This window comes from Dermacentor variabilis, chromosome 3, assembly GCF_050947875.1.
Source record: "Dermacentor variabilis isolate Ectoservices chromosome 3, ASM5094787v1, whole genome shotgun sequence".
Taxonomy (NCBI): Eukaryota; Metazoa; Arthropoda; class Arachnida; order Ixodida; family Ixodidae; genus Dermacentor; species Dermacentor variabilis.
This window is the reverse complement of record NC_134570.1, coordinates 196,571,509-196,597,419: the sequence shown is the minus strand read 5'-3', so window position 1 is coordinate 196,597,419 and position 25,911 is coordinate 196,571,509. Positions and strand designations below refer to the sequence as shown.

The window sequence follows — 25,911 nt, the reverse complement described above, 5'->3', positions numbered from 1 at the left end:
ACTGTTATTCTGTTCGATTTTGTAAGCATTCTTATGCGGTGTATTTATAAGGCTTTTTCTATATGACGCATAAATATAGTTATCGAGTTAAAGAGCGAGCAACACTTTCAATGGTACCGAACGATTACATTGGTACAGCCTTTAGTAGGAACGGTGCTCTGCAGAAAGTGTTGCGGTGAATTATACTGTGAGCACAGTGTATACAAACAATGTGCCGAAACCACCGTCGATGAATGTAAGTACAAACGAATAGCCCGAACGAGCGAGCGAACGAAAGAACGAGCGAGAGCGAGTGAAATATAGTTGACGAGAGAGGAAAAGAGCGATTGAACATCTTCCTTGCACATTAGCAATGCATACGACCGACTACTGACCTCTTATCAACCATAGAAACAGCCGGACACAGTAAACTATTCGCCTTAATATTCATGGGACTCAACGGTATGGCCTTGGCACCGATCGTCCAGCCCCAATGATGCGGCACTGACGGCGTCCGAAAGAAAAGTGGGAAATGAAAGGCCTGCGAAATATCCAGTGGAAACTCCCAGCTGACTGCTCTTGTTTGAGACGGAGTGGGATATCGAGCAAGCGAGCAAGCGCACGAAAGAACAACGCAGAGAGGGCGGCGTCTGACTGCGCGACATGATTCACAGTCAATAAACAGAAGCGCACAATGCGCCTGACATGCCCGAGGTGCACACTAAACGCTCACACTGCGGCGCTTCAAGAACCCATAAAATCCAACCTTACGCAAGGTGGCGATACAATACCGTCGTCACATCGGTCACATGACCAAGCGTGTGGCCAAGGCTGCCGTGGTTGCTGTGTGAAACCGGCCTGTGCATAGTTGCGCAATTGTGCTCCTTCGGTCAGTCGTGTGTTTCTCACTGTTATCGGTTGCGCTGTCCTTTGTCAAGCAAATATCGTACTTTGTTGTCTTACTTGGCACTGCGTATGCATCGATTTGTTTGTATGATTTTAATTTGGAGTTGCAGCGGTGGCGTGGAGGTAGAGAATCTGCCTTGCATGAAAGAGGACCGTGTTCCAAATCCCGGTGCCGCGCAATTTTCTACGGGATTAAAAAAAATCCACGTGTTCATAAAATTTCACAAAGAGGCCTGCAGTGTGGCCTGATCCCGGTAACCACAACCGGTAATGCACTCCCTCACCAGAGCAGGATTGGCCACCCGGGTGCAGTACTTCGTCACAACCTCCTATATGAATACAACAATCAAACACCCGGCCATCAGTCCCCAGCAGCTGCGAAGCAACTGACAACAGCGGCGGTCAGATCTGTGACGCAGCATAGGGTGCTAAGAATCCCTGGCTCCGGACAAGCCGCCATTGGAAGCTGAACCTGACAATGTTTAACGTTAGAACGTTATCTAGTGAGGCAAGTCTAGCAGTGTTATTGGAGGAATTAGCGAGCAGTAAATGGGATATAAAAGGGCTCAGTAAGGTTAGGAGGACAAAATAAACATATACAGTGCTAAAAAGCGGGCACGTCCTGTGCTTCAGGGGCTTAGCGGAGAGACGAGAACTAGGAGTCAGATTCCTGATTAATAACGATATAGCTTGTAGCATACAGGAACTCCATACATTAACGAGAGGTTGGCAGGTCTTGTTGTGAAACTTATTAAGAGGTACAAATTGAAGGTCGTACCGGCCTATGCCCCTACATCCAGTCATGATGACCAGTGAGTCGAAAGCTTCTATGAAGACGTGGAATCGGCGATGGGTAAAGTCAAAACAAAATACACTATACTGATGGGCGACTTCAATGCCAGGGTATCAAGAAGCAGGCTGGAGACAAGTCAGTGGGGAAATATGACATACGCTTTAGGAATAGCAGGGGAGAGTTATCAGCAGAGCTTTCAGAACGGAATAATATGCGGATAATGAATACCTTCTTCCGAAAGCGGGATAGCTGAAATTGATTGTAGGATCCCGAACGGCCAGACTAGAAATGAAATAGACCTTATACTCTGCGCTAACCCCGGCGTCATAGAAGATATTGACGTGCTCGGAAAGGTGCGCTGCAGTGACCATAGGAAGGTAAGAACTCGAATAACCCTAGACATGAGGAGGGAACGGAAGAAACTGGTACATAAGAAGCCGATCAATAAATTAGCGGTAAGAGGAAAAATAGAGGAATTCAAGTCAAGCTAGGGAACAGATATTGGACTTTAACTCAGGACGAGGACCTTAGTGTTGAAGCAATGAGCGAAACTCTTATGGTCATCATTAGGAGTGTGCAATAGAAGTCGGTCGTAATTTCGTTAGACACGATACTCCTAAGCTATTGCAGGAGACGAAATATCTGATTAAGAAACGCCAATGTATGAAAGCCTCTAACCCTACAGCTAGAACGGAACTTGCAGATCCTTCTAACTTAATCAACAAGCGTAAGACAGCTGACATAAGGAAGTATATTATGGATAGATTTGAACATGCTCTCAAGAAGGGAGGCAGACTAAAAGCCATGAAGAAGAAACTAGGAATAGGCAAGAATCAGATGGATGCGTTGAGAGACAAAGCCGGCAATATCATTACTGACATGGATGAGATAGTTCAAGTGGCAGAGGAGTTCTATAGAGATTTATACAGTATCAGTGAAACCCACGCCGATAATGGAATAGTCTAGAGGAGTGGAATTTGATATCCCACAAGTAACGCCGGAAGAAATAAAGAAAGCCTTGGTAGCTTTGGAACGGGGGAAGGCAGCTGGGGAGGATCAGGTAACAGCAGATTTTTGAAGGATGATGAGCAGAATGTTCTAGAAAAATGGCCACAATGTATACGCAATGCCTCATGACCTCGAGCGTACCGGAATCTTAGAAGAATGCCGTCATAATCTTAATCCATAGGAAAGGGGACGCCAAAGACTTGAAAAATTATAGACCGATCAGCTTACTGTCCGTAGCCTACAAAGTATCTACTAAGCTAATCGCAAATAGAATAAGGATCACCTTATACTTCTGTCAACCAAAAGACCAGGCAAGATTTCGTTAGGCTTCTCAGCAATAGACCATATTCACACTATCAATCAGATGATAAAGTAGTGTGCGGAATATAACCAACCCTTATACACAGCTTTCATTGATTACGAGAAAGCATTTGATTCAGTCGAAACCTCAGCAGTCATGGAGGCATTACGGAATCAGGGTGTAGACGAGCCGTATGTAAAAATACTCAAAGATATCTATAGCGACTCCACTGCCACCGTAGTCCTCCATAAAGATAGCAACAAAATCCCAATAAAAAAGGCGTCAGACAGGGAGATACGATCTCTCCAATGCTATTCACAGCGTGTTTACAGGAGGTATTCAGAGACCTGGATTAGGAAGAATTGGGGATAAGAGTTAATGGAGAATACCTTAGTAACTTGCGATTCGCTGATTATATTGCCTTGATTAATAAATCAGGGGACCAACTGCAATGCATGCTCACTGACCTGGAGAGGCAAAGCAGAAGGGTAGGTCTAAAAATTAATCTGAAGAAAACTAAAGTAATGTTTAACAGTCTCGGAAGAGAACCGCAGTTTACGATAGGTAGTGAGGCACTGGAAGTGTTAAGGGAATACATCTACTTAGGACAGGTAGTGACTGCGGATCGGGATCATGAGACTGAAATAATCAGAAAAATAATAATGGGCTGGGGTGCGTTTGGCAGGCATTCCGAGTTCATGAACAGCAGGTTGCCATTATCCCTCAAGAGAAAATTGTAGAACAGCTGTGTCTTACGAGTACTAGCCTACGGCGCCGAATCCTGGAGGCTTACGAAAAGGGCTCTACTTAATTTGAAGACGACGCAACGAGCTATGGAATGAACAATGATGGGTGTAACGTTAAGGGATAAGAAAAGAGCAGACTGAGAGAGGGAACAAACGCGAGGTAATGACATCTTAGTTGAAATCAAGAAAAAGAAATGGACATGGGTAGGACATGTAATGAGGAGGGATGATAACCGATCGTTATTAAGGGTTGCGGACTGGATTCCGAGAGAAGGGAGGGGCGTAGCAGGGGGCAGCAGAAAGTTAGGTGGGCGGATGAGATTAAGAAGTTTGCAGGGACAACATCACCTTCAGCACAAGACGGGGTAGTTGGAAAAATATGGGAGGAGCCTTTGCCTCGAAGTGCGCGTGACCAGGCTGCTGCTGCCGCCGCTGATAATAATAATAATAATAATAATAATAATAATAATAATAATAATAATAATAATAATAATAATAATAATAATAATAATAATAATAATAATAATAATAATGAATTTGGTGAGCGGCTGAGTTTTTCATTCGAGAGCGCCCATGTGGAGGGCATTAATTACCTTTCATGCTCACTGTCATGTCGCTATGGCTATGTAAGGCGTCTTTTCATTGACGTTTTAATTAAGGCGTGAAGAGTAGTATTAAAATGAAAGTTAGAGATTAAATGTTGCTTTTCGTTGCTTGGCATGGGGTTCCGCCATCATGCGTAAAACTAGGAAGTCTTGCAGGATGCGAAGAAAAACGAGAGTTGCTGTGTCTGCGCACTTTGCCTATATCCCCTATACAGCCGTCACTGCGGTATTTTAGTCGCCTGTTTCTAAAAAAATGTTGCAGAGAAGAGAACTGAGAAACGAGCTCTTCCTTAATGTTCATTACGAGTACGGTAGCCCAAGAGTTGAGGTGAAGTGCCTGTGCTATTTTCTTGCCATTGTATTGGGCTGCAGCGCAGTCGTAGTATATTGCGTGAACCACACAGTGCTGTTATCGCTTGCGATTCAGCTTCTGGGATTGTGTTTCGGGCCCTTTTATCTCACGTGACTGGTATTCCATGGTCTTACGAGGAACTTTGTGTCTAATATGAGACAGCCGAATTAGGTTTTCTTCGGCGCCTCGGAATTATAGCAATATATTCCGCTGCGTCGAGCGCTGTTGTTGTTATTGTTTTGGTAGTTAGCGATCGGATACCGCATATACTCTGTAACTCACTAGTGGATACTGAATTCGTGAGTCGCGAATCCACTTGGCGTCAAACGTTCTGTTAGTCCAGTAGGGCACTATTTTTTCCTATGTGTGACTTGTGCGGGTCTCTACGCTGCGTGGCCTTCGCGGCACTTAGTCGGCCGCCTGCCGAGTTTGCGCGTGTGCTATGAGCACGCAGTGAGTTTGGAAGTACTCGCGCGGTTTTTTCGATTTGTGCGCTGTTCTTGCACTTCGCGCAACAGGGCATCTGCTGTTCTTGGTCCTTGTGGAACAAATTTTCCAAGTTTACGCAAAACGGAGGAACCTGTATTTAGGCATTTAGGCACGTTAGTTCATCAGGTAAGTTTATGGGTAAAAATACGTAGCATTTGCCGCGTAGTGCTATTGTAATATAGCTTTTTGGACAGTAATTTTAACCATGTCATTGCGGTATTGGTTTGTGCGTGATTTTTTTTTTATTGAAGTGAATGTTAGGAGAGGTTGGCGCCTTTATGTGGTGGCAACGGCTAGTCCTTGTCACTTGGCAGACGAAAAAAAATTGCGCAATATGGGAGAATAGCCGCACTAAATATAACACTCAGTAGAACACCGGATCAATAAAAGATATGCAGTCCAACAGTACATGATTCGCAATGTTCTGTGCATTAGTTCCGTCCACGTACGCATATAAAAAGTCCGATGTTTTGAACAGCCAAAGCACACAACACTTGTAATACACTCCAAGTACAGGACAGAATTATACATTTTGCGTAAAAGTTGCGATCACCACATGAACCAACTATGAACCACGAACAACGTTTATGTAACTCATTTAGCGTATTCGGATCATCCAATACTTAATATTTTCCCAAAATATTGGTGTCCTCTAAAAACTTTTTCAGAGCAAGAAGCGCTCTTTTTTGAAGGCTCCCAGTTGGCCATGGGCCCATTATCTTTTTTAGAGTCAATGGTCTTCTGTCTAATATAAACAAATTAGCTTACAGTACCGTTCTTTGTGTATCGTATTTCGAGCACTTGAGAAGAAAATGATGCACATCTTCGTCTAGATGGCCACAAGAACACTGCGGACTAGAGACACGTTTTATTCTGTACAAGAAGTGTTTCGTAATTGCAGTACCAAGACGCAGCCGGCGTACCAGTTTCAAATTTTCTGTTGTCTCTTAGAGTTTCTGGCATTGATAAGTTTATGCATGGGTCTACAGAGTATAACTGCATGACATTTGCATTTGTGCATGAATATTTGACTAATGCTTGGTAACTTAGCGCAATGTCTTGAATGTTAGTAACTAGGTGGCATGTGACATAAAACGGGATCATACTTTAAGTACACAGCGGCTTTAATCCTTGCTTCGTTGCAATGTGCCAACTGATCGTTCTTATTCTGTCCACTAGCATCAACACAGTGGCGCTGGTCAAAGGGAGGGAGAATATGTGAATATACATTGCGGCACCTTCCCTAATCTGCTTTAAACGTCCCCCAAATTGTTTAGGAAATTCAAGCAATCAGATTGCTAACACTGCAAGGGCGAGTGAACGCAATTGACATTGTCATGACAAAGTTTAAATGCTTAGTATTATACTTAATGTGGAATCCATATATTATGTGCCCATTTCATTGAACAGGCTGTTCAAAACAATTGCCGCAATACATTTTTATAGTTACCACTGGTTATGTTTACTTTTATGATCTGGCTACAGTGATATAATTGCACATTTTGTGCTCATGCCACTTTCATAAGTCATAAAATGTAGCATATTTTTCACATTGTATCTTAAGTGTGCTGCTATATGTTTCTTTAAATGCTGCAAAAATTTGAGTGTGAGTCCTGCACACTTATCTGACAAGCACACCGAGAGAGAACACTTAAAGTTCAGTGCTACCAAGTGAACAGTGAGTGGATACATGTGCCAGCGGTGGTATGTGGGCAAGTTGTTCTGGTGAAGCCACTGCATCTGCATTCAAACCATTTCAACTACCAGCGTAGTGCAAAATTTCGTGTCCACTTCGACGAAATCGAACACCAGTGCAAATATCTGGGCATACATGTCCAGGGCAGCGAGTGTGTCAACATTGAAAACATTTCAAGTACCGGCATGCACGGCAGTGACATTGCCAGCAAAACTTTAGAGTACAAAGTGGTCTCCTCCCAAGCTGTTCTTCAATGGAACTCTGCCTGGACTGTGTTCCAAATATTTTCCGATGTGAAAGTGGGGGTGAACTGGTAAAGCATTTGCACAGTTCTACATGTGTGAAAGCCTTTTGTCATTCAGAGTGCTTTTTACAGCGAAGCTGTTAGCCCCTAGTTGGTCAGCATTTTTGTGTTTCTGTCCGTTTCCAAAAATGTGGGCTGATCGCGGTGGCAGTGCAGGGCCGAAAGCAATGGCTGGTACCCCCGTAAGGCAGAGGCTTCAGCAAAGTTAAGCGCACAGTGTGTACATTTTTTGGAATCAAGGATACATGATAGACAATAACGTACCTTTCAATAAAGAACAAGCGCAAAACAAGCATCCGATCCATATAATTGATGAGAAGGGGCGCGTGGTAAGAATACGAAGCACGTAGCGCTCGCGGCATACCTTTCCCGGTAGCGATCACTGGTGCGCTAGCTGCTGCGGCGATGGCAACTTGCAACGTGGGAAGGGACGTCTCTATCCTTGCGTACATAAAATAACCAGCCTAGCAGCTGATTTCAGTGTTGTTGCAGCACCGTACGCGCCGCGGCGTGCTGTCAAGATTACCAACATTGTAAAGCAGCAAAGCATTGCGTAGCCCCGCAGCAATCGTCGTGGTTGTATTAAGCAGCTTCGCTGGACGTTCAGTTTCACAGGGCCAGGATTGTGGGGCCAATTTTTATTTATTTTAGGAGACTGGAGATGTGTCCGAAGTGTACTAATGTATTCATGTGTTTGGAAATGATTTATTACGAGCTTGTGCCCGTTTTTGCGGGAGTGATACATTCCTGTGCATTCCAGTTAATTTTCAGGGTTATAGAAGTTTATAATGATAAAACTTGCACATCCATTTCTCGTGTGCTACGGTACTAAGATTGTTTTAGTTATGCAGCGTTACCCATTGTCATCATACTCTGCATTGCAGTGGTGCTCACTTGTTACATACATTTCCTTGCTTTGGTATTCTGTACGATACTTCAGTTTATTGTTTTTTCGTTTTATGGTTCTAATAATTATGGCACCATTACTATATTTTACGTACCTATTATTATATTTGATATTTTGAATTTTGGCATGTTCGCGTTGTTTCGTTTTTCTCACAGGATCGATTTTCGATGGCAAGTGTCGCTATTCCTTTTTGTGTTCCGTTCAAGCTGTTAGCTTGTTGGTAACATTGCTTGTAGGCAGATACCATACAATTGAATCTCGCATTTTTATTCTGATTCTTGCAGTTGCTGTGATATCAAGCTCTAAACAACTTTAGTCTGTTAATCTTATAGCATGTGTTCTTTACTGTGCAAAATGAGAAACTTCAGCACACTTCACGTTCTTGCTGTTCGTCATTGTATGTACACTTATGAAGTTTGGTTATGCATGTTACAGTCATTGTTGATCAGTTTCTAGTTCATTAATAATTGTTTCTTGCAGTTTTAGTCATTCTTGACGTGCTTTTATTTCCGTTTACTTTGCCTTTATATATATTTTAATCAAAACTAGCATAAGTATTATTTTTGCAATAAAGTGTTGCTTTGTGACATGCTCATTTCATGCGCTCTTGGCACAAAGGACATTACCTGGCCGATTGTCAAGACGCGCCCATATCAGCGGGATGTCATTCTCTTTTCGTTGTAAACGTCGTTCCTGCATACCAAAGGCGGCATTGCCGATTCATTTTAATGGACAGGTTCCTTTTCAGGTGACTTGGTCGAGGGTGCGTTGGCCTCAACAGCCAACAATGCTTGGCACTGTGCCAGGAGCTCAGTAGCACTAGACACCGACGCTTCGACTCATTTGGAAACCGCGAAATCGAGCTTCAGATTATCGTAAATCTTTCAAGACTACTTCTAGACCAGGTTTTTGATAACGTCTTAAAAACGTTTAGAAATAATATATGAAGAGCCCTGACGAAGGGATTATTTGTGTCTTTTCCAATCGTATTTCAAGACCACTTTTTCGAATATGTTTTGAAGAGGTGTTCTAGATGGTCTGAAAAACGTAATTAAGGCGGAGATTAGCAGACACGTACGACGTTTCAAAAACGAAGTTGTCTTACTCGTGTCTTCTTTAAACCGTTTTTATCGCCTCGGATAAAGGCTGTAAAAACGTTGTGTGTCTCTGTTGTGCTACTTGGGGGGGGGGAGGGGGCAGCTCCTGAATAATTGCGACCCTTCTTTAACGATCACCCAAAGCACGTCACACAGGCATTTTTGTATTTCGCCGCCATCGTAATGCGGCCTCCGCCGCCGGGATCGGCTCCGACATCGTACTTCGCTGCGCAACGCCATAGCTACTGCACCACCACAGCGGTTACGGGCAGTTCAGAGCTGAAATGCCTTTTCTGCCTTAGTGAGGTCGGATGCATCTATTTTTCATTTATTTGTAACTACATATCGCGGAGGTGCGTCAGCCGCCCCAGACTCTCAATATTTCCTTTATGAGAGTTCGGGGTCGCTGATGTGCCTCCGGGATATGCAGTAAGAGTGCATGGTGAGCGCGAATACAAGCTCACTACTTGAAAATTCAGACGCTGGCCATTGCCTGCTGCTCCTTCCGCGTGCGCCTCAAAGGGGCGAGCAGAAAACTTATAAATCCAGTTTCCTACGCCCTGCCATTTAAATAGTTATTCGGAGTGACTTCTTGCCCCTTCTGGGAATCCGCACGAGCTGACGTGGTGTCATTTGCCCGTTAAACGTTCTGAATGGGGGCCACAAGGAGGCCCCTTAACTCTTCTTTCTAAATCTAAGCCCAGAGACGCACTTACTTCGCAAACGAAGCTTATATATTCTTTTGGGGATTTTTTTTCGCACATAGATGGACCCCAAAGTTGCCGCAAGGGGTCGTGCCTTGTATATGTGTATTATGACACTGTCGCACTTTCCACAAGTTGCCCCTCTTCTGTCTTCCTTAGGGGTCTCTTCTCGATTGTGACCACGCCGCCTTATTCAACTTGCCCGCTTTCCCGCTACAACGGCGGCACGCGCACTAGTGCTGCGCAGCAACCGTTTTCTTCTTCCTTGCCTCGTGTGAACAGGAACCTAGCTGCCACTACTCTCCGCCCTCTTCCATTTTCCGACTTATGTCTTCCTCCTCCTCTTTTCTTTCTTTTTAGCTTTCTCTGTTTCTTTTTGTCTTTTTTTCCCTGACCTCCTTGCACTACATACATGGGAGCACGGCTTCCTTGCGCCATGCATCGTTGCCAACCAAAGCGCCGAGAATAAGTCAATCACTGCCACAACTATCCCTTTCGGTTTCATGTATCTGAGAACGACCGGGCTCCCTGTTTGCTGCCTTCACTATCAGTATTGAACGGCATTTTTCCTGTAAGCCCTGATGAAGAACGGTCCACAGGTCGAAGCTGTTGAAATAAAATATTGTTCTGTTTACCTTGTAGCATAGCTCAAGTTCTCTCTCTCTCTCTCTCTTTATATATATATATATATATATATATATATATATATGTATATATATATATATATATATATATATATATATATATATATATATATATATATATATATATATATATATATATATATAGAGAGAGAGAGAGAGAGAGAGAGAGAGAGAGAGAGAATTGAGCTATCTGCTGCAGGCACCATTTAAAAATTTTTGAGTGCTTGCTGAAACACCCAGTCTATATATATACATATATATAGACAGGGTGTTTCATCCTCGTGTGTCCGAAACCAGACGACAGGGGTTGAACTGAAGGGTCTACACCATCTTGAAGTAGCAGATAGCAATATATTGCTGCGTGTTACTCGATGACGATGATGGCGATCCTTGCATTTAGTGGGACATACCGCTAACCGGCGACTGCCTGATATGATGACGACGACGTGCTTTGATTGATGTTGGTTGGCACCCATGTTGGGCAGTGCTTGCTGCCCTTGCAAATACACCCTTTAAATTGTTTCGCTACTGTGGCTCCACGTAGTAATAATATATATGTACAGAGAGAGAGAGAAAAAAAAGGACACTTAAGGTCAAAGAGCTTCCGGAAGCCACTGCATAGAGCACGCTTGCGTAACCAGGAGAAACTTCCACTTACTGTCGTTACTACTGCACCCAGAGGCTAAACAGTGGCTTGCCAACAACGTTGTATGAATTGATAGTCCATCAATTTTTCTTTGAAGAGGTAAATGTCCCTTAAAAAGCTACACAGCCTGTGATGGCAACACGTTAAAGCGGTGCCTCTCAGGCTCGTCGAAGTCAGAAGGAAAGGCTCATGGCGCATCAGTTGCCAGGCCGTTCCTCCTCGTCCGATAAAAATGTCCATTGGTCGTGATGTTGAGCTACAGGTGGGAGCACCGTCGCAGCGTTAGTGTGGATAGGTGGTCGGTGGCAAGCATTGAAATGCACGCAGCGCACTTCGATGTAAACGAGTTGACCTAATTTTCTGGTAGCGAAACGGGCTAACAGCAGTGAACTGATGATATAGGGCGTTTTAGTGCCACATTTTCGCACTGAAGAAGCAGAACATTTCTGTTAACTTGAAAGAAGCTCAAACTATCATTCAACGGAGGGCTGGCACTCGGCAAGGCACTGTCTGTTCTGGCACTGCTTTGCTTGCATTCCGCCTACTCTGTTAATATTGGTGCACGACTTACTTAATAGTATTTCCCTTTCTAGGAATGCCGCATTGGTTCTGAAAATGTCTGCATCCATGTACAACAAAATGTATAAAGCAACTAATGCAAATCTACAACATAAATTCTATGTGTACATTTCCATTTCTATTGCTTTTCAATTCGACGTTAAATACAAACAGGTAATGCGTTTAATTAAACAAGCTAAGACATCGTGAGTGGCAGTACTTCCGTAGGATCACTAGCTTGCTTCTACTGAGGTTATTTTATTCGCTGTTGCACTAAAACACACAATTTAAGCCAAAACTGCCCACATGGTAACGCGCGCGACGGTAAGGCGACAAAGTTTAAATGATTCTAGAAACTAAAATCACTAGTTTGTTTTGTTTCAGCTAATATTGACCACTGCAGTAGCTAAATACGCTACAATTATGAGCGATAGGAAATTATTGTAGGCACGTTTAAACACAGTGTTATTAAGTCCTGCACGTAGAGGATAGCTTGTCATACATGATCCTCACATATTACTTCATCTTAGCCTTTCTTCTGCAGTAGCCAGTCAATGTAGAAAGGGCATGATTTACCTGGGAGAAAAAAAATGAATTCACGCTAGCGGCATCAGAACCACACCATAAAGAAAACCTGAGTCATAGATGTTTAAGGCTGATCGCGTAATCACCTAAGTGGTAATTGTTTAATTATCGTAATTATCATAATGCAGTTACATTGATATGAAGTGTATGACGGGATGTGATATAATACCGTGCTTTTCTTTTTATGTTGCTCACTGTGGTTCGCGCCACTTGGTTCACCCTTCGTGGTATCGCAGAGATTGCGGAGTGGTCGACACATCATGAGAAGTCGCAAAAGCGTGCTGTCCACGTCTCGCTACGTGGTAATTAGTTTGAAAAGAAACAAAATGATCTTTGAGATGCACTCCAAACATGAAGCTATAATAAAATTGGCATCACTGTGGCGAACGCAGGATGCCATGGTTACACTTTGCAGGCTCGACACCTGCAGTCATGGATTTTCTGCAGGGCAAAGAAGACAGCGCAAGACTAAATGCTTCAGTACATAGTCGCAAAGTTCAGAACAAGATTTACGACACCGCTACAATCTCGCAAGCAACCGTGTTTAATGATATACATGCCGCGCACCCACAGATACACACGCAGTGCTAGCATACGATGCGAGGCGCAATCCACATTATCCCTGGCTCAGCCAGTACACGCAAGGCGGCGACATTCCCAATCTCACGACCAATAGCCACGTTTACATGAATGCGACAGTACTGCATCGCGTTGCATTTCTATAGCAGCTGCAGTAACGCAACCAATCCATGTAAACAGCCGTATTTCGCTTGAATAGCTAATCTCCATAACGCGTTCAGAAAAGGCAGATAGAAGCGTATATGTGGACTAGTGGGGTGCGTGTGAGCACTGACGTATCGCCCTGATCGAGGGACAGAGTAAAAGTGAGACGAATGAAAGCGTGTGCCGGCACCCGTCTCAGTTTACAATGTCCCTCCATAGTTGACCACGTGAGGTCCTTACACGTAGTGGAATAAGTGAGCCCACATAGAATGATTTAGCGCACGAGTAAAGCAAATCATAAATGGTTTAGATTACACAACACAACCAGGATTTTCTTAGCTTAAATATCTCGAAATTGCCGCAGCTTACATACTCGCTACGCCGGTGTACCAAAACTGGAACATGCTACTATAGCTAGCGCACCGGAATTGAATAGTCGTTTCTAATTTAGACGTATTTTCTAGAACGAGAAAAGGAATAATTGCTTGACTTTCACATATATGCCTGGAAGGTGATAAGGATTTTAAGGGGTTAGCAATCCTGTCCCGTTATTTTATCACCATTCACACTCCTCACACGACTACATTTCAACGCTGAAGCAGCGTTAACTTCTGATTAAAATTAAAATTAGGAAAGTATGACGCGAGCTGCCTATGGTGTTGAAGTGCGCGTTGAAATGTAGTTATCCCACTTACCTAATAAGACTTCCTCCTGTCTCCCATCGGAGGCAGTTTGCCAAGCCGAGGACGCCGCTTGTATCGTTGTCATCGGCGAGCAACCAGATAGTGCGTCCGTCGGGCTTGTTTTTGTAATCGATTGCTTTTTCCCTTAGATCCTCAATCCAGTGGAAGTTGTCGCTGGACACAGTAACGACCTCAGGCTTCGCTTGTTCGAGAATACCTTTCGTTTGCCTCAGAAGCAGCAGTGTGGAAAAATTATTTGACTTCAAACCAACAACAGTAAAACCATAGGAGTTGAACAACGACTCCAACGCGTCTTCTCTGTGTACTTGAAGCTGAATGCAGCCCATAGACATTAAAACTTCTTCGGCAGGTGTCACCGCAGAGCGCAAGGCAATTAGAATGAATCCCTGTTTTTTGCACTGCACTGATACTTGTTGGGCTAAAATATCTAAATGGCTGTATCCCCATGTGGAAAGGCTTGCCACAAGCAAGTCAGCTTCGGGCAATTTTTTGTTCGGAACTGCAGAGGGATTCCAATGAAGTAGCCTGGATCCTTCTGGAACATTCGCTGATGCGAAGTCACTGGAAGATGGGAATGCCACCGTGTAGCCAACCTTGAGCGTTGTTTTTGCCATACCAAGAAGTTCAGGAAACATCGAAGACAGAATGCAGTGGGTTTTCGTGGTGACTAACTCGCAAACTTCAAGTTTTGTGGGGCTGGTATTTTCGACCACAACATCAAGAAGGTGTCTCAAGGGATCTTCTTCAAAGAGAGCTGTCTTAATGACATCATTTTCTAGTTCTTCCTCATACGTCTCCATAGCTGATTGGATGATTTGCACTAGCGAGGAATCAGAATGCTTCACCTCTTCTTGAATTGCAGTAAGGGTATTCAGAAGCCCCTGATTCTCAGCTTTACCTTTCAGGTTGTATTTCTCTACCACTTCTGAAGGACTGGAAATGCGTTTCCCACTTTCGAGAGATTCGGATTCTTCGCCACAGTAGTTTTGTAGTATACATTGAGCAGCTGTGCTGCACAAGTCGATGTATTCTTGGAGGCATGCCTCTCTTCTCTGCCTGGCAGACTCACTGTCTCTATAAGGCACAAACGCGTGCTCGTTGAATACCGCGACATCTTCTGTGACACGCTGTGGAGCGGTGTTGGTCGCCAAGCCTTGCAGAATAATGCCTCCGGAACGGCACGTGTGTAGGCACTTATCGTAGACGTAACCTACACCTGCAAAGAAGATAGGCAAGAATCCTCAGACGGAGTAAGCATCAAGTCGTTTGAATGTCAACGCTTGACTGCGATATAGTCACTGACTTTTCCCGTGAAATCAAAAAGACATGTTATTTGCAAGAATTAAAAAATTGGTATGCCTACATGACAGGATATATTCATATGCATTATTTATTAATTTATCTAAAATACTGACGAATATTGAGGATATTGAAAGCGTATTGTACCGTCGGGCACGCGTACGTTTGTTTTAATTTAACGATACTAAAGAAAATATGGCGGTCCCGCCGTCACGAGATTTTCTTTGCGCGCCATTCTCTTAAAGCGACCTTAAAAGAATTTTCATTGAAATCGCCAAATGCATATGTAGTTCAAATAGAAAGTTCAGAAAAACCTTACAGTAAAAGATACTTCAATGTGCCCAGCAAACGGGGCGTTATTGGCAATCAAAGATCGCTTCTACGAGCAAGACTAACTACCCAGCTTCTCCGATCGGCGGAGTCTGTTTTGAGGCCGCAAAGCAAGCGAACGAGGAAGGCGCCTGGAGGTGAAGAGAATCGCGAGCCGGGGAAAGTACGATGGAGAGCGCTCAGCGCGCGGCAACGTACCATCGGGATGGGACAGGTAAGGCTGAGCGATGTGGGGCTTGAGAAACCAGGCGAAGCGTCGCGGAGAAAGAAGGTATGCGGATGCACGCTAGGTTGACCTCCTTTGCTAGTTGCTGCAGGTTTTCTTTGCGATACATACGTAGTGGGTTCTTCTCGCGTTAACATCGTCCTCGCACGGCACGCGTTGTGTGCGCAAGTGAAAGTGTGCGACGGTGAGCCGGCGATGGCAGCTCGATCTCACGTGGCTCGCTCTCAAGCGAGCAGTATTCCATCGCGAGCATGGCACCATGGTACCAGTCGACAGCTTTGCTTCGGTGGCGATTTTTGCTTAAAAGTTGTCTGCTCTGAGGGCATAGTCTAGGTGGGTCGACGGCTCGTAGCTTTGGGAGCACTGTGTTCTCACCGCTCAGTTTGCGTTGAAGCAACATAAAGCAGCCAGGTCACTTTGCTCACTGCTTCTGCCGCGATTCCCCATGCCAGCGTTTTGACAACGAGTGTCCACGGTCATCGAGTGGGAAGTGTTCATGTTTGCCTGTGGGCGTTGACACCATGCTAAGTAATTAAGATGGGAAGCGAATGTTTACAACGGGGCGTTCTACTACGATGGGTACTGCGTATGGCGCGACAGCGCGAGCCATATCTTGAATGCGATCTGGGATGCGGACAGTATAGGCGCCTAGGCACGCCGAGGGCCGATAACGCCTTGTGCACTGTAGCACCCATTCCGTTGCCCATCGTCCGCGTTCATGAAGTGAAACGCTACTGTAACTCTTTATCCTCGTCACGGTGGTCCCGCTCCTTCGTCCAAGCCTTGCACTGGGACGGTTACGGCGCAACGGAAAATCTGTACAAAGCTCTGCCTACTGCGCGGCACCGAGGCGCAATGTTCATGTTTTATTTTGGATGCTCACATACTCGCCCCTACTTCCTATTTTGGCACCTACGACGTCTCAAATGGGGAGCCTATCCCTCAATTTATGGTTAGATTCCAGATGTATCCCCCTTTTCCTCTTCTGCAGTGTAGTATATAGATACGCGCGGCTGTGCTTTCTCCCTCAAGATTGTTATAATTGTATTGTTTTCTTCAACCAAGTGACAAGTAGGGCATTTCCTTTCGCACTTAGGTATGCAGTAATCAAGCAATTTCCATACGAAACGACGTATTTATGTCCACTCGTACGCGCACGTCCACGGCACCCCCATCAGGTAAGCGATAGATATAAAATAAAATAGAATCATATAAATAGAAGCTGTATGTTGACTGAAAACGTAGTTCAAGAATCAGCCTATTAATAATTTCCAGGAAATGACTCACTCGAAGACAATCGTTTAACTAACATCACACCCCTACTCAGTTCTGATGCCCAGCGTCCGACAGAACATGCACCCGCGGCTTCCGACTCGCCTCCTAATACGTAGTCGCATTTGCCCACTGAAAGTTCTGACCACTCTGTTCTGACCGCTGCGGCTGAAAGGACGTAGCGGTCAGAGCAGTTGCGACCCGTTCCAGACCACCAAGCAGTCCCTATGGTCGTGTTCGGATGGCACCAGAGCGACTAGGTATATGACCATCTCAACATAACGTTCACTGAGATGTGCCAACCGTTCACTAGAAGGGAGAACTACTATATATCAGCGTTTGTGCGAGCGAGCAAAAGAGGAAGAAATTGAAGTTGCGCGACCAAGGAATCTCAGTTCGTGACCTCGCAGCCGGCCTTGTAGCGTTCTAACATGCAATAAAAAGCATTCTGCAATAGGAACATACATACCGTCTCTATGCATTCAAGCGTATATAACTTTTAAAATTGTATATAGAAAGAATAGTTCAGTTGCATAGGCGAGTACTCACTCATACTCACTCAGCATAGGCTTCGCACTCAGTCACGCTCACACACGCGTCTACGCGTACTCACCGGCATTCACTAACGTTCGTACTCACGTGAACTCATACCAAAAGCACTCCTTTATGTTCACAATCGCACCTACTCTCTCGCGTTCATACACACATCTATTCACAAATACTGGCCCTTCCTCATGCTCATACCCACACTCACTTGCACACCCTCACTACCTCTTTATGTCCACTTGCATGAACGAATGACACTCACTGACGTTTACAATCACTCCTATTGGCACTCACAGATACTCACGCTCATGCTCACGTCCATTCAAAAATACCTGCAGTCATTCGCGTTCATACTCACAGCTATAGGTACCCACTCATGTTCATTCTAACATACACTCAGGGGTACCCACGCACTTCTGTTTCATACTCACGTCTACTCGCTGTTGTGTGCACTCACCCACGTTCATACTCTACGTGCAGTCGCACTCATCTCTATTAACTCAGGATCATGGTCATTTCGCACCACATTGCCATTCAAGCCTACTCCTTCTCACGGGTACTAACTCACGTCCAGTAAATGTCACTGGCGTCCAATGTCTGTCGAAACCCTCGGACGCTCGCTTTCTTGGTCACATCACCTAGTGGTCATCGGCACTCACTCAAGCTCATACTCGCCTCCGCTTACAGTTGTTCGCGTTCAGTCGCGTCCGTGCTAATTCAAACCCAATATTGGTTCTACACACGTTCACTGATATGGCGTACACTCAATAGTGTTTGTACTCATGTCAACCTAACTGTACGTTACTCGCTAGCGTTTATACTCGAACGTCCTCATACGCATTGGCACTACTTCCCATCCACTCACGCCGGTCGTTACTCACTCATTCACACCTGTAAAGTGAGGGTCAGTATTGCTATGAATCAGTACGATGACCTATGCAAGCCGCGCGTGCTGGTGACGTAATGTGCGCAGCATAATTTCATTTATGTAGAGCAATATAATTCTTCGCGTCGGCTTCTAGAGTGATTCCGCTATACTTAAATTAGGTAGCGGGGGTAAGGGAATAGCTTCGCCACAAAATATTGATTTGAAAATTGATCTGAAATATTGATTTGAAATATGAAATATGATTTGAAAGGATCATTTGACAATATTGAAAATATTGATAACGCTTAAAGTTAAGCATTTCAATTTTCGGTTCTACATGCCAGAACTACAATCTCACATGAGTTACGCAGGCGTCCTGCGATGCCCATGCAGCGCTGCAAAAAAGCGACTACTACGCCCCCATCGTAACAATGTGTAGCGCAAAGTGAGCTGTACGCTAGCGAAAGTGCTTTGGCTAGTATGAATCCCCTACTTTCGGTTGTTGCGCCACGGTTATTTCAGAGTATTAGGAACCTTGAAAGAATTTTCCGCCCTTCCACGCTGCACACTTTAGGGTAGACAACTTAGTAAGACGAAATAGGTCTAGAAGATTCGGATGTTTCGGCACGCTGCAACTCGCAGGTACAGCGTGCATCCTAGGACATCAGTTTCATGATAAGCGCTGCGGCGCTCTATCGCAGCTAATGTTCCTATGGTAAATATGTGTCTACATAATGCCAATGCGAAGAACTCTCTCTCTGCGTGTTTGTCTGTCTCTCTCAGTCTATCTGTCTCTCTTTCTGTGTGTGTGCGTTTGTGTGCGTGCATGCGCGCGGTGTCTTTTTATTTTCAGTTTCGTGAGTATTTTTCGCGTTAATCCATAATATTCCAGAAAAAGAAAGGACGACGTCGTTCCACCTTGGTACACAATTCTGTCTGATCGCAATCTTTTGATTAACCTCCCACTATTTTTGTTACTCTTCTCTCTCTGCTTGTGGAGTGCAGAAATAACACAGGCATTATTTCAGCATTTATTACCTGTTGTTCGAATTAAACAACTTGTATGGTCTAACACCCACCTGCTTCCGTTGCCTTCCTTGTCATCTCCATGTGAACGGCTGGGTCAATGCGGCAGGAAATTATCTTTATGGGAAGCTTCAGCGCTCGTTTGGGGTACGCAAGGCTACTACTGTGAATCATTGCGTCTATGAATGTAATCCAGTTGTTGTCCCACTTAAGCACGCCATTTGGTCCTGTAAAGAAAAAAAGTCAGAAGCTTGAGTACCCTAATAAGAGTAGAGTAGTGTAAACTGCAGATACCTTGTAACAAGTTCATTGAACAACCATCCAAGTTTCAGCGCCCATCACGTACCCTTCATATTTCATTTACCGTTAAGTTTATGCTAGCAATTCTTTCTACTATTTCAGGAATGCACCTTCCACCCCGGCAATCTCTTAATTCTCCACTCTTATTGGCAATGTATTTACTGCCAAAGAGCGCTGTATTACTTGATCCATCCAAACACTGATTAAGGGTGCTTACCTCAGCACTCGTTATTTTTTGTGCTACTGATATGTTACTATGTTACTCACATGCTACTGTTTATGCTACTCATATGCGATGAGATTGTAGCGACCACCCGTCACTTTGTTGGTTGTCCCCGCTCCTCGGAAATTCAGTTTGCCTCATCTTGGGCATGGGCGCAATGTTCCTTGCTTCCATCGCCGTGCCCTACCGTGGGGGTCGTTGTCCCCTGCCCACCCGACAGGACGTCACCACCAACCACTAGGCAAGCCTGCTTTCCCTTTTCAATAAAGCCAGTCGACTCTCCGTTCTCAAGCTGTCAAAACTTGTATTCCTTGCCTCCGCTAAACCGAGCTCCCAACAGCCTCAGAGCGCGATATCGCATGCACTAATTGAATTATTCCTCCTAATTTTGCCACAATGTTAGCCGCGTGGTTTTGTTCGGTGATTCCTGGCCTCCTCACTTTATCGCTCTAGAGTACAGCTAATTTGGCCAGGATGTAATTGCGCCAGTTTCTTCACCAACGTCAACGCCACAATGCAACTTGAAGGCAAGCTGCCCCGGAGGAAATGTGGCTTGCTTCGTCGATAATCAATGGTGTCTCGGAAAGAATGTTTAAGGGTGTGCATGTATATATTATTTTGGCGCATACGTAGACATGACACATCGAGTTGTGCGGGAAGGTCTAAATGAAGAAAGGAAACAGAGACCTGCTTATACCTACCGTCGCCCCCTTGCAACTTCATACAAACTTTCCCAACGAGGATAGTTCGTGGGAAGAGCAATGAACACTAGCAAGAATTTGTTATTGTTTTACAGTATGAAAAAAAAGTCCCGCCTTCTGAATTTTCCCATTTGTTGTGTTAACTAGTCAGCGGTAACTAGGAGCACAGCATATGGCTACAAATGTTCCTATAGGTAACCCTTGTTTTCGGTGAAAGGCAGACCGCATGGCTGGAAAGGTGTATCACTATGAATCACACGTATTTATAATAGGTAATTTTATCGTCCTAGAATGATGGACTTCAGAAGCATCAGACACGGTTCGAGGCATGATTACAAACTATAACAAGAATTATGTGACCATTAGGAAAATATCCATACAGTTAATGTAACTACGAGACGACTGCTTTGTAGTCATGTTAGTATAAGTAGAACTGGAGGAAGCCCCAACTTCAACCAACGAATGGGAATTATTTTATTGTATTTATTCCTTAGGAAGATACGACCAATGTCATTTTCAACGTCATGGAGTTACCTAGCAAACTGATATGAGCAAGACGAACCAGCCATGACTCCCTCTGAAATTGGTTACCAGAATTCGTCACTAGAGGCCAAGAACATCCAGTAAGCAGGAAGAAATTATAGAGCTGCAAAAGCTTCCCGTAGATACTGATCATTAACTCAAAGCAATGATTTAAAGGAAGCGTCCTGTATGCTACCTTTTCGGTAATACGGGGTACCAGGGAAAAACAATACAAAAAGAAACAAAGCGGGTGTTACTGCACGCTACATCCACTATAGTTACATGCATGGATAAATCAGAAGGTAAGGAAAAACCAGGGGAATGAATAAAACAGCTGCTTTCCGGGGAAAATATTAGGTGAAGTAAAGCATATATTGGCTGCCCCAACTAAATGCTACCCCCCCCCCCCAAAGAATAACCGAAATTTAGGGAAACGGCGCTCATCACATGCTCGTGGGCGTTTTACAAAAAAACGAAGCCATAGAATTGCTTGCCCACCGACGGTGGCGTTTATGAGAAAGAAGCTGTACAAGTAACAGACAGGCGGGTTTTCTCGTGCGGGTGATTCGTTGCCTTCTCATGGTTCAACCATTCTTCCTATAATATTCACATGCCGTGACCTACAATCTTAATTTCCTGTGTTCAGTCTATTCAGATGCTGAATAGCCTGTCGAGCTTTTACAGCCAATCTGTATATGGCCAGGGTACCATGCATTTTGTTCTCCGTTAACAAAACTATCGTGATCAATGGCTCATACCCCTTAAGCAAGAAAAAATGCAATGGCTCATAGCCCCGTAAATCAGAGGCTACAAGCACCCAGCAAAGTGAAGCAAACAGTGCTTAAACTCCTTCTAATCTCGAATACAATATGCGCAGCAGCATGTCAAAAACTGTCATGATCATTGCCTCATAACCCCGTGAGCAATGGTTCTTACCCTCGTAAGCGAGGAAAAAAATGCAACGAATCGTAGTCCCGTAAGGTTCATGGCTACTCACTTTGCGTTAATTAGCGGAGATGACGCTACCCCTATTTACGTTGTGGGCGATTGCAATGTGGATGTGTGGATAAGAAAAAGGAAGCGGTTTACGCGTTTTTTATTGATATGTTATAAGGAGATGTTGACGCACAATTTAAGGCGCTGGCTACTCCTTATCTCTTGTAGCGTTCCATCATACAACATACATGGTTCAAGATTACATATCAAATAACATTTTCACACCAGCACCAGGACTTATCACGCAACGTTTTCACAGGAAGACTGTGACGTAAGAAACAAATGGTACATACACTATACAAGGTAGATGTCTCCAACGTTATGTAGATAAAAGTCTCAAAAATACAAACGATGCTGTCTGCTAATAACAGTCTCTAGTCAGCGGGTGGTAAATACATCGTGTAAACACATTATCACGCATAGTCAAACAGAAAAGTCAACATAACATAATTCATAAACACATGCATATATACAGCGACATTGAAATGAAAGGAACAGTAAAAGCGTTAATAACGTCTAACAATGCCGCTGTCTTCAAGAAAAGTCTTTAGTGCTTTTAAGGCACTCTTCTGCAAAGACGTTGTTGGCCAAGAATCCAAAAGTTTCTTTAAACTGAAAGGTGTGGGTTCTAATTTAATTAGGGTTGATTTAAGGTCGGCATCTTGGTGTGTCGTGATGTGGGTAATCTAGAAGGAGTTGATACATATCTTCGTCTACAAATCCACAATCACATTCGGGGTTTCCGCACGGCCAATTCTGTGTAACAAATGTTTTGTGTAGGCAGGGCATAGGCTTAATCGATGAATAAGCGCTTCTATGTTTGTGTCTAATGACAGTGAACATTTGAATTCAATAAACAGTTTGATATTGTGTAAGTCCGAACTTTCAGAATTCTGGTCAAACGAAGTGTTTCTACAGATATTGAAAGACGTTGTCCGTATAGTGCAGCGCAATTCATTCTTAGATATTGGGAGCGCAACCGCATCATCTTTGATGTGGGCTTGTCATGCTGATTCATCGGCTGCTGTGTTTCCAGGAATGTTGCAATGCCCTGATATTCACTGGAATGTTATTGCATGTTTCACTTCGCTTTCCTTTGTGAGGTTTTTAAGTGTTTCATATATTACACTGTCGCTCAATATTTTCTCTTTTGTGCTGCAGAGTGATGTTAGAGCGGCCTGTGAATCGCTGAAAATTACCTGATTACGCGCATCTCTTACGGACAATACAAATTCTATCGCAAATAAGATTGCGAACAGTTCAGCCGTTGTGGACGAAGACGCACGATATAACTTAAATGATTATTGTTTATTGAGGTGCGGTATAATGAATGATGAAGTTGAAGAGGGTGTTGTACTGGAGCCATCTGTATAGACGTGTGTGTATCCTGAATAGCGCATATATATATATGGTAAAGTGCTAGTTGTTGAGCAGCCTGAATGAACATCTCTTTTTCTGAATATCAATTTTTCAATTCGAATTTTGGAAGTGTAAGCAGCCATGGAGGATATTCGACTTCTGAGTTCCAAAATTCATTTCTTGGCAATATGTGAAGATTTTATCGAATTTCTATATGAACATAAGTTCTACCTCGTTTCATTATGTCTAGAGCCAATGTGTGGCTTTTATGCTGTGTTTGAAGACGGACATAATGGCGACATGTTTCGGTAGTTCGCATAACTGGAAATGGTGATTGACGAGCCTCAGCTATTACAACGGAGCTAGAAGTCACTCGTGGAAATCCTAGACACTTGCGTAGATCTCAAGCTAAAAGTGTTTTAAGTCACTCTTCTGGCGTGCGGGAAAGGCCGTGTAGGATGGGCGCGGAATAGGCAATTTTTCGTCGTATTAATACATTGTAAACAGCCAACATGGACGATACAGATCCGCCCCATGATTTGCCTGCAAGTCTGCGGAGTACACCCATTATGACATTTACCTCGTTTTCGAGCTTTTTTATGTTGGGTGCCCAGGATACCTACATATAAAGTATTATACCCCGAGTTTTTCTTTACCTTTTAACGAAGTATTATACTAAGAAATCGATACTGTGTGACAATTATTAGGGGGTGTCCTTCCAGATTAAGAGTGAAATTTTTTACCTGCTTCCGAGTGAAGAGAAATATAGCAGCTTTTGCGTGTGATAGAACCATTCCTCTCTGTCCCAAAAATTGGTTAATGATATTTATGCCGTCTTGCTATGCCATCTGAAGTAGTTGAGCATTAGACCCAGATGCCCAAAACATCTGCATACACTGTAAACTTTAACTATGATGGCAGTCTTCTTGTCAAGTCAGCCCTGACGCCGTTAAAGAGAAAGGGGTTGAGTACGCTTCCCTTTGGTACTGCCTATTTGACAACATGTTCTGCACTGTTTTCTTCAACCGTCCGAACAAATATTTTGCGACCTGATAAAATTTCAGAAATACATCGCAAGGACCTGCCAGACAGTCCAAGTTCTAAAATACTTAACATAACATGAACGTGACTAATAGTGTCAAATGCCCTCTTGATGCCAAGGAATACTGCAATCGTCATGTTTCCACGTGCATGCTCGTGTTCCACAACTTTCCTATATCTAATATTACATCCACTGTGCATCTATATTTTATAAATCCATCTAAGTAGTTGGACAACACATCCGTTTCATTACAACACCATTGAAGTCACGCGTCAATCATTTTCTCCATTACTTTGCATAAACAACTTGTCAAACTGACTGGGCCGAAAGATTCAAGGTACAAGGGTGTCTTACCCGGTTTTAAAATTGGTATGATTCGAGCGACTTTTTAAGAGACAGGTAGAGTTTCTTCTATCCATAACTTATTATAGATCTCTAAGAGAGCATTCGTACCTGTCGGTCCGAGGTTTCTTAGCATAGTGTTTGTAGTGTCATCCGGCCCAGCAGCGGACTTTTGGCGACATGATGCAATCGCACATTGAAGCTCGCTTAATGTGAAAGTACGATTTAATTGAGGATGTTGAGCCGAATACCAAGCAGTAATATTGTGGTTAGCTCACACTACTGAAATATCAAGTTCTGCACTTTGCGATGAAAAAGTAGGTGTGGAAATAAGCTCACAAAATTCATCTCCAACTATTATCTCACACGTGTCCCGAGTTACAGCGAGACCACGAGATGGGAAGCTCTGTGTTACAGTTCCGCTTAAAGAACGAATTACTAGAAACATTTGTGCGACAGACGCGTAAGGAGACAGCGAGCCGCAGAAATCGCCCCAGCGCCGTCTGCCTAAATTTTCCATGCGTCTGCGCATTACATTATGTATTTTCTGAGCGTTTCTGTATAAGTCTAAACTACCGCACGTCAGTACGCTCTTTTGGATCGGCTTCTGATGGCTCTTAGGTGCTCACACTCTCCGTCAACTACTGCATAATCTTTTGGAATTGCGACGTTCTTTGCGCACTTATTCGTATTATACTACAAAAATTCTGTAAATCTTTAGACCCTTGCACGTTGATTAATTTTATCCCTTAGGCGGTACCGAATAGTTTGCCAGTTGGTTAGTCTGCTGTAACACCTGATATCATAGGGCATGCTAGGGTGATTTACGAGGATGGGAAAATGATCGGTTCCGAGCGTTTCCATATCTGTTGTCAATCCCATACCATTCACTTGATCATGTGAACACAGGGTAACATCTATGATGCTTGAATAATTATATCGACGAAGAAATGTTGGCGACCCATTGTTTAAAACAGTCAAGTTGCGTTTATTTATCAATAACGTTACCACGTCCATCACAATGATCCTTTAAAACTGATGGTAGCGCTAAAAAGGCCGCTTACACGGCTGCTTTTAAAGAATGCATCACCAACTAGCCCAGCACCAAGTTT

General features: G+C 43.8%; 1 protein-coding gene across 1 annotated transcript in view; it reads right to left on the bottom strand.

Annotated features, from left to right (window-relative positions):
* LOC142576586 (fatty acid synthase-like) overlaps positions 1-25,911 on the bottom strand; it is a 285,463-nt gene that overhangs the window by 124,185 nt on the left and 135,367 nt on the right. The window contains exons 14-15 of the mRNA XM_075686771.1: positions 19,368-19,541; positions 13,739-14,963 (exon numbers count right to left, since the gene is read on the bottom strand). Coding sequence (XP_075542886.1) covers positions 13,739-14,963; positions 19,368-19,541 — 1,399 coding nt within the window. The remainder of the gene's footprint in view (positions 1-13,738; positions 14,964-19,367; positions 19,542-25,911) is intronic.